The sequence below is a fragment of the Abramis brama genome, assembly GCF_963993115.1.
Source record: "Abramis brama genome assembly, chromosome: 8".
NCBI lineage: Eukaryota > Metazoa > Chordata > Actinopteri > Cypriniformes > Leuciscidae > Abramis > Abramis brama.
The window spans coordinates 34,899,420-34,909,380 of NC_139970.1; the positions used below are offsets into that span (position 1 = coordinate 34,899,420).

The 9,961-nt window shown below is 38.5% G+C and overlaps 1 protein-coding gene across 2 annotated transcripts; it reads right to left on the reverse strand.

Annotated features, from left to right (window-relative positions):
- Positions 1-20: 20 nt before the first annotated feature.
- ccdc93 (CCC complex scaffolding subunit CCDC93) lies at positions 21-9,525 on the reverse strand. Of its 2 annotated transcripts, none has more exons than XM_084122167.1 (23): positions 9,399-9,525; positions 8,500-8,613; positions 8,174-8,268; positions 7,943-8,054; positions 7,521-7,619; positions 7,353-7,409; positions 7,077-7,177; positions 6,276-6,312; positions 5,417-5,515; positions 5,232-5,282; positions 5,049-5,135; positions 4,467-4,580; positions 4,318-4,380; positions 3,785-3,858; positions 2,373-2,454; positions 2,196-2,270; positions 1,713-1,784; positions 1,518-1,626; positions 1,176-1,258; positions 1,020-1,057; positions 808-892; positions 552-665; positions 21-431 (listed from the first exon to the last, which is right to left on the reverse strand). In XM_084122167.1, exons 1-23 carry the CDS (start codon positions 9,480-9,482, stop codon positions 375-377), a joined length of 1,902 nt encoding a protein of 633 aa, XP_083978293.1. In that variant the 5' UTR covers positions 9,483-9,525; the 3' UTR covers positions 21-374. The 2 variants fall into 2 exon arrangements, with proteins under 2 accessions (XP_083978293.1, XP_083978292.1); XM_084122166.1 differs by having other exon boundaries at positions 5,417-5,518.
- Positions 9,526-9,961: the final 436 nt, after the last annotated feature.

The window sequence follows — 9,961 nt, forward strand, 5'->3', positions numbered from 1 at the left end:
CACAAGAACTGCAAGTCTCAGCAAGTAGTTAATTCTCCTTTAATGTGTTTTGGTCTTATGGCAGCAGATTTTTATAAACACTATACAAAAAGAAAGGTGATTAGCAAGATAATTCGTGTTATATACATTATGGGTTTAAAGAAAAAGGCATCAAGGCACAAAACATTTCCAGTTTAACAGTAAATTAGTTAAATGTATAGAACAATCTAGGCTAACACACACATTCTGAACAGCAGAGTGTTTCAGTCCGAAAGCAGATGTGATATCAGCATGAGGCTGCGGTACAATGAAATATCAACATCAGGGAATGTGTGTGTTTTGAAGTGCTATTAGGAAGTTTGTGTATTGAAGGGGTGTGTGTGCTTGTCCAGCTGTTATGATGCTCCCTTTGCCCTCAGTTTAGACAACAGCATCTCATTCTTGCGGCACTCCTGAAACAGACAAGGCCGTGCATTTTATGAATCCGTTTCCTCAATCCAGAATATCAATAGATTAATGTCTACACCCTATGTGGGAAGAGGGGGGACATTTTTGGTGTTGTGAGTATTTACCTCTTTAAAGTCTTTGACGGTTTTAAAGTAGAGTCTCTGTTTATCCAGCAGCTCCAGATATTCATCATTCAGCTGATCTCTGCGCATCTTATTCTCCTGTCTTTTCTTTTCCATCTTTAAGTGCATAAATACACGTTAGAAAACCACAATAATGCAATTCATGTTCCTGTCTGAGGGGGAAAAACCACATAGAGTGGAATTAAACCAATTCATATGCAAAATGGAAATAAATGAGCAAGAGTAGCAGGTTTTCTACCTTTATGCGGCTCTGTTTGATTCCTTCCACAATTTGCTCCATCTGTCTGAGAAACTGTTCTTTACTTCCTGATGAAGCCATGGCCCTAAAAACATACATACACTTTACCCACATGTACCTGTGCCTTCAGGAAAGACATGTTGAAATGAATTGTAAAGAAACTAATATTGAGAAACTCCTACATGGATCCTAGAGCTTTATTTGATACTCACTGCTGGAAATGATCATGTATGGAGTTCAGGAGATTAACCTGTGAAAGAAAAGACAGTCTCTTCCACTGCACATCCTTTTAAACACTACACTCTTGATTATAGAGGCTGATTCCAAGAAAACTCATTCCCAATAGCACAGCAAAACAAAGCCGATACCTCCTTCTCCAGGTAAACCTTCTTGTCATCCAGGGTGTTGTAGAGCGTGAAAAACTGTTTTGTCTCTTTGTGTGTTGCAGAAACTGAAAAATACCAAATGATCCATTAAAGAGTGCTTAATAAAGCTGTAAGCCATATTACAACGGGTTTGACTGCGGCCCATCCAATCAGATCTGTCAACTGTATAGCCAACATCTTAAAGTTGCAATATAATGGAAATAGCGAGATATTTTTGTATTGTGACGTACATCCAAGTAAAATGGATTAGTGAGAAAAAAAACATGCATTTAGAAAACAGATAGGGTGAATTTTTACTGTCATGCTGACTTTAAATACAAACACCTTGGCTGTAGAGCTCAATGAAGCGTTTCTGATACTGGGTCAGCTCGGCTCTATTGGGAACTTCGTCAATCTTCCGCTGCAGGATGGCGATTTCGCGATTCCTCTTAGCCTGTAGGGGGCAGTAGAGAAAAACACTTGAGTATGAAGAATCTCTTGCAATTTTCTGAGAAAAAACATCAGTTCAACTTGACCTACCATGAGCAGACGAATCTTCTGTAGTTTTTCTCGGTCTGTAGTGTACTGCTGATCAATCATCATATTCATCTCCTACAAACACACATGCAGACGATGAGTCCGAGAAACGAAAGTAGACTGACACAGACCGGCTCCGTTCCAAAACTTTGTTCCAAAAAGGTAGGCAGCCTTCTGCGATACCTTCTTTATGTTCTGGAATTTTTAAAGACTTCAGGACTGTGTGACTATTGATGGTGTTAATGTGCCGAATGGCGTTCAATCCGCCATAAAACTCAATAATAAGAAGATACCTTCTTTTGGCCAAATACTAAGGCAGCAATTCCCAAAGCATTGAAAGGCAAGATAAAAAAAATTATCCAAGATGGTGGACAAAGCGAGATATTGATTTTAAAAAAAAAAGCTATATCTAATTATACCTTTTTTGGGTTTTATCCAATATTTGTGTGTGCTATGTATGATTATATTTGAGACTGTCACCGGCACCTTCTTATCATCTCCTTCGTCTCCAGATTCCAGCTTCAACTCTTCAATATTCTGCTGCAGACGGGTCATTTCCTCCTATACACACACATAACCGTTAATGAAAGTCATGTCTTTAACATTACTCACTAAAACAGAAAAAAACAAAACAAGTTATTGTGACATGTTATTGTAACGTACGCGGCAATGTGAGCGGAACATTTGCTCTTGATGTTTCAGGTTTTCATTCATGGCCACCAAAGCACGAAGTTTCTCCAGCAAACTAAAAGATAAAAACAAACATAATAGTTAAAAAAGCACAGACACTGACACTTTATAAGAATCATCATGCTTTTTGGCTTTCAACTTTGAGCAAATGAAAAGTGTGAAGTGAAAAATTCCAAAGTGAAAAATTCCAAACTTTTAGTCAAGTTTCTCAATTGATTTCAATACACTTTGATGTCAGCGTGATGCTAAGCTATATATCTGAACTATATATCCCACATTTACCATTGTTCGGTGAATTTCGCATAAGGGCGAAAGATTTCCCCACACAGATTTCGCATCAAATTCAGATTGTCGTGTGAAATAGCCATGTCGACCAACAACTTATTTTAAAAGTGACTTCTGTGTGAGCTGTGCTTCATACATTGTTACACTATTGACAATCAACAATGAATCTCAATGAATTTCATAATGTGACTGTCATAACAATTTCACAATATCTTACCTAACTTTTGGAACTGCCTTTATGTCAGGAATGTATGATACATTTTAAAATGTCTAACCAGATAGCTCACTAGGTTTTAGAATCAAGTCTGAAATCTAAAATGTCTTTGAGAAAAAGGCTGCATCCGAATATACTGCTCATAACATGAAAATAAGTATCCAAAAAGAGTAGTATGTCCGAATTGCCCATAAAGGGACATAGTGAAGAGAAAAACAATGAAATGGGAGGAAAAATTATTTGGGAATGCTTTTGCGTTCCCCAGGAAACTTTGCATTCACTCGCAAAGAACATAAAAGTTTTATGAACGAACGCAAAAGTTTTTCCGAGGGAACACAAAGGTTTTGCAAGCGAACACAAAGTTTCTCGGGGTAATGCAAACATTATGCGAGCGAACGTAAAAGCATTGACTTCCTTCCTATCTATATTTCCCTCCTATCTCATATTTTTTTCCACCAACATTTTTAGATTCAGAAACAAACTATTTGCGAAATCAGATACTAGTAACAATTCCACGGATATTTCGTATCATAGCACATATAGCATCTCAAGCGCCCACAGCAAGGCTTTTTCAGAAGAGCGCTGACATTTTCAGCTGACTAAAAACGCTTTGGTGGACATTAAGCCCAATTTATACTTCTGCGTCGAACTCACCCCGTAGCGCGCGTACCCTTCGGCCTACCCTGACGTGCACCTCTCCAAAAACGTAACAACGCGTCAATTCTACGCGGACCGCAAGCGTCGTGATTGGTCTGCCAGAACCCCTCCCTCAGGTTTCACATGCTCCCTCTGCATGTGTAATTGCACGTCAACGCGGACAGCGATGCAAAAGTATAATGAAAACCAATGCGTTATTTAGAAAATAACAGGTGCTCTGTTTACTTACCCAGAATCTGTCTGGGACTCCACATCCTCCAGTGAGCTCAGCTCTTGCTCTAGCTTTTCAGTGTGCGCTGTGGCCTAAAAATACATTAAAGTCGGCAAATGAAAGTTGCGATAGTCTTCCCTCTTCGGGGTCAGCCCTACCTGTATGTTCCCACAGCCCTATGTTCCCACATTTCTAAGATTTTTTTTTTTACGATTTGTCTAAACCCCAGTTACGGGTAGGTTTAGGGGTGGGGTCAGGGGTAGGCCATTTGTGGGAACATAGGGCTGTGGGAACATAGGGCTGTGGGAACATAGGGCTGTGGGAACATAGACATGATCCCTTATCTTCCCTATTGTGATGTTTGAGAAGCCGTTTCACTGGGACTTGATTTTGTCCATCAGGAATTGACCATTGGATCATTGTGGTTTGCTATTGCTGTGATCTCATGTGAGTGAAAGGTTGTCCCGATTCATGATTTTCAAAATTTGGATTTCATGGTTACTTTAATGGTCCAAGTAAACCCTTTATCTGTCAGTAAATATCTGTCTTACCTCGGCTAGTTGGATTTTAGCATCCTCACACGCCGCTCTGGCCTCCTGCTGTTTGGATTGCAGCTGGAATAAACCAAGAAACAATGAAGAAAGAAACAAACAAGAGAGACAATAACTGATATCAGCAATGTGCGGTATATGCGCATTACCTCTTCCAGCTCTTTTGTTTTTTGAGTGATTTGTTTGTTAAATGACGCCAGCTGACGCCGGTGTTGTTGCGCAGGCCCAAATCTCTCTGGCCGATCCTCCACAGAACGCTCCGCCTGTTCAATCACACGTATGTAGAGTAAAGTCTGGCATACATCAAAAGGAATTCACTAGGCATTACACACTTGACGCCATTATAAATGGTTAGAGAAACTGGGCATCATACACTAAATGATTGGAGAATCACACACTATCACTGCGTCCAAAATCGGAAAACATTAGGCGAAAAGTACCCGGCTGACCTACTTCCGCCGAGATTCTGAAGTGCGCATTCGATGGACACTTTACTATCCCATGAGGCCAGAGGATATATGAATTGAAGTGAATTGCACAGTGATTCACAACCTAAGGAGCTGGTTGAGACACACCCTATGACTTTTGCAAACTAACGTTGACTCCTCCAGACTGCAATCCAGAGCAAAAATCTGTGCAAAGGTCATGTAGTGTATTCCAGCATCAACCCAAAAGTGTAAAAAGAAAGGGACTATTTCTTAGGTGTTCAGTGTAGTTTTCAATATGCTCACCTTTTCAGCATACTCGGTGGCAATTTGCTTAATCTCCTCAGACTGCAGACCAACAATCTGCCCAACTGTGCTGGCTGACAACTTCCCCTACAAAAACGCACATGTAAGTCATACATGTTTAGCTTACTTTTGGGTGAACTATCACTTTAAACTCTTTAGCATACTTTAACTTTAGAAGTTTACCTCCTCGGTTGCCATGGCAGCCATTCCAGTCATCAAGGCCTTGATTCTGAGCTGTAAAAGAATCAAACAAAGCTTCTGATTGCGTCTGATTGGAAAATTAATGATGGTCAGATGAAGAGCTGGCGATTAGGAACAAGTGAGATTTGATTGAAGGACAAGTGTAGATTCATATGATCCTAACTGACCTCCTCTGCTGCCTGCAGGTCCTCTTCTTCAGACACTTGGGCCATTCCTGGCGGCACACCCTGCGTGCCCTGAGCCAACACCTGCTTCTGCTCCACTGCCTGCTAGAAACATCATCACATGATCTAACTAACAACAAATCAAAATCAACAAAGATCAGTGCCAAGCCCTCCTCTCAATCTGTGGTCTATTATACCCAGATGGACGCCACAGGGGGCGGTTCTACGGTCAGTACATACAAAAATCTTCGTCAACAGACATTTTCTGCCAATTTTGTTGCCTGTAGAACTGAAAGCAGTTTCAATGACATCCCACTGGGTTTGGATGATTGAACTACAATATACACCAGACATCAAGCCAATTGACAAAATGTATCATTGTATTACTAATATATATCCATGATTTTCAACTTGTTTATTATTAATGTAGTTAATGTTAATACATTTACCAAAACATTTTTAAAATCAATTTTTTTATCTGTTAACATTAGTCAATGCATTGTGAACTAACATAAACAATGACCAAATGTATTTTTATTAACTAACAGAGGTTAATAAATGCTGTAAAAGCCGTATATTGCTCATGTTAACTAATGCATTAACTAATATTAACAAATAAGACTTCATTGTAGTGTTACCAAGATTTTTACAAATCTATTTATAGAGATTGCATTCACAAAGAACAACTTCTTGCCAATTCTAGGAAACTGCAAAGCTTAATTAGAAAAAAATATCCACCATAGAAATTTAAATTACCCATTTTACCCATGGACAAATGAGTCAGCTGCTTATTTGTAACCTTCTCTGACTGAACTTTTTTATGTGATGAGGCAGAAAAATGAAAAGAACATCTGATACTCACTGTGCCTGCTTTAGACTGTTTGCTGAATCCATAGCGCCTGGAAAAACAGAAAATAAATCATTTGAAATGCTTCACGTTCACATTACACACAACATGCAGCTCAAGGCAAGACTTGGTTTCAAAACACATCAGACTACAGGCATGACACACCACATGACAGGAAATTACATGAACGAAACATTTAGATGCAATGTGTGAAGAACAGCACTTGGGAAGATGCAAAAGTAAAGACAGTGCAAAGCCATTACATCTGACCGATAGTCAATCTGTGTCACTCCCATTCTCAGAAACTGAACCTCAGTCATACTCACTGCATATACTGTGATATGGGAAGGCACGGACTGATGAGTGAAATAAGAGACAGATGGAAAGGAAAAGGGAGGAAATTAAGAATGAGAACATTAGAGGAGTACAGAAACCTGTGAATTAATAGATGCCGTTAATGAAGAGGTTTAAACCCAGCGCTGCTGAAACAATGAGGCAGGAAACAGACCAGTAAAGATGAAGGAAAAAAATAAGAGGATGAATGAGGAAACAAAGAATCTGAATAAAAACTGGATTTGCACTGTATTTGTAATCAAATAAATGCAGCCTTGGTGAATATAACAGACTTCCTTCAAAAACATTAAAAAAATCTTACTGACTCCAAACTTTTGAAGAGTAATGTTTAAATATCCCCACCAGTAACTACAGGTCTCACATGCCGTAATTACACTTTACATTTATTCTCAGGTCATTTCCAGTTGGACATGATAAGAGTGCAAAGTCATAAGGTCCTGTGATGGAAGGGTAAGAGAGTACCTGCCAAACTCCAGCAGGGTGGAATGAACCCGAGACTCTTCATCCAACAGCTCACCAGCATCTACCTGCCGTTTATAACGCCTCTGAGGAGCATACACCTCCTAGGCCCAAACACACATGACAGTATACAACCAAATTTCACCTCACAATATTCTATTATCAAATATAGAAGGATGAACAGATGGCACATCAGCTCTGTAGCTGTGGGGCTCATGGGGGCAATATTAAATTCAGCAGAGATGAAAAAGCAAAGATAAAAGGTTATTGGATACTCACGCAAACATTCACCACAGTACTGATGGCTCGATCCTTCCTTAATGCAAACTCCTCATCCTAAAATAAACACATTTACTGAGTCTCCAAAGATTGAAGATTGTAACATGTTTGATATATTACACTGTTAATACATTCTAATTATATTTCAGTGTTGACCTGTTGTCTCACCTCAGGAAATGCATGTGTTTTCTGGAACTGAGAGATGGAATATGACCTGACATAATCTCCCATCTCCTCCCGGGTTTCAATCGCCTTTTTTACCAGCCACTATAGACACCCACAAAAGATGCATCGTAAGTGTTCTTGCACTGTTCAAGTCATTTAAACTAAATACACTCCTGTAAGTTTGTGGTCAGTAAGGTTTTTCTTTTTTTTAAAAAAGATATTAATATTTTTATTCATGAGGAGGCATGTGACACTGAAAATTGGACTAACAGCGGCTGAAAATTCTGCTTTGTTATTACAGGAATACATTTTTTAAATATATTATAATAGAAAACAGTTATTTTGAATTGTCATAATATTTCACAATATCTTTGATCAAATAAATGCAGCCTTGGTGAGCATAAATACTTAAAAAGTGTACATACTTGTACAACAGGGAAGATGTGGATGAAATCCAACCCTTGGATCTGATGAGGCTCTAATCGGTGAGGACATTTCATTCTGGGCAGAACTGACACAATCTTTTCTGTCAGAGCGCTTAAGTGGAAAAGATACAGACAATCACATTTACCAGAATTCAGTACAGTATGAGCAGAATTTTTTTTTGTCAGTCTTCATTCTTCTTATGTTACTGCATTGTTTAATCTATCACTCACATTTTCTGGCCGATGGTGGAATTTTCTTGGAAGAGTAGGTCAACGTCTATGTCAAAGTTGCATGTAGTTATACACCAGGTCATTCCTCCTACCACCTAAAGTAAAAGCAAAGATTGTTCATAATTAATCTTATGGTGTGTAAAACACATATTTTGTTAATGCTGGAACAACATACCATTCCAAAAATGTAGTCCTAACCCTATGCTTACCTAGCCTAATCCTAACCCTACCCATAACTTATCCTTAAAATCAGAGGGAAATGATGGTGAATAATTGTTGAAATCATGTTCACCATGGTTGGTACATGTGTGCAAAGTCTGATGTACCTTGTCAAAGGGTGACAGTCCCTTAATGCGTGCTCTAAAATAACCAGCTGCAAGCAACAACTCCAAAATCTCAGCAAGCTTGACACTCTGCTCCTCATCCTCACGTGTCTCCACCTGTCAATCACAGTACATACAGCTGTCAGTATATGACGGTACAGACTCAGCAAATTAAAACACTCTTTAAATAAAAAAATCTATATTTTATGTTAATCCTTTTCTGTTCCTTGCCAATGAAGAAACGAAAAGGCAGTATTTATTGATTCTTAAATGTTCTAAAATGCTAAAAATGTTGTAAGATTGAGCATTTTTTAAAGGGATAGTTCACCCAAAAATATAAATTCTGTCATCATTTACTCACCCTCATGTTGTTCCAAACCTGTGAGTTTCTTTTGTCTGTTGAACACAAAAGAAGATATTTTGAAGAATGTTGTCAACCAGACAGTTGAAGGTAGCTGTAGTATTTTTTTTACCACTATGGTAGTCAATGGGTGCCGTCAACTGTTTGGTTACAAACATTCTTTAAAATATCTTCTTTTTAGTTCAACAGAAGAAAGTAAGTCATACAGGTTAGAAAAAAACTTAAAGGTGAGTAATGACACAATTTTCATTTTTGGGTGAACTATCCCTTTAAATACATACATTTGTAGATACCTCATATATTATGCCTATTATTTATTTTCTTAATGCGTGTATCCTCACTTTTATATAAGAGGAAGACGACTACTACAACATGCGTCTCTTTACAATTAGAACACAACATGTATACAGTGTATTTATATTTAACCGATAAGTTAAGTGGCAGGATTCTCTGATTGAAGCATAACCTTAAATTTGTTTTAACTGTCTGCAAATGCAAATGTGCACACATGAAGGTTTAAGTGCTTTGTTTCCAGTGGTACCTTGATGAGATTGCCCTCCTGATCATACTGCGCTCCGATTTTCGAGCCCGTTCTCACTCTCTGGAACACAGAGGTGGCCGCCATGTTGATCACGATGTGTCACGTGAGATGGATAACGTGACGCAAAAGTTGTCACAGTCAAAACCCATTCAAATGCGCACTACCATATAGAATATAGTGAACTCGTGGTTATTTTGTGTGTTTGACAAAGATGACATGCTAATGTTGTATTTGCTTGGTTTAGGTTACCCAGAAGAAAAAATCCATGCTCTCATCCAGCTGACTGGCATGGTTAAAGATAAGGGCAGAATGAGGAAGGAACAGTTCTCATTTGTTCAGCTATCAGACCTTATTAAGACATTACAGGTTGTATTATTTGTTAAAGAAGTAAAGTCACATACTTGTTTTTGGTCTTGTATCAGTTTTGATGTTTATTTTTATGACAGGAGATGTGACACTCCTCCTGAACCTATAGAATGGGTAAGATGCATAAATGACAATAGTAAGACAAATTATTTAGTATGTTTTCAGTATATTAAATATGTTTACTTCTTTAGTAGGTC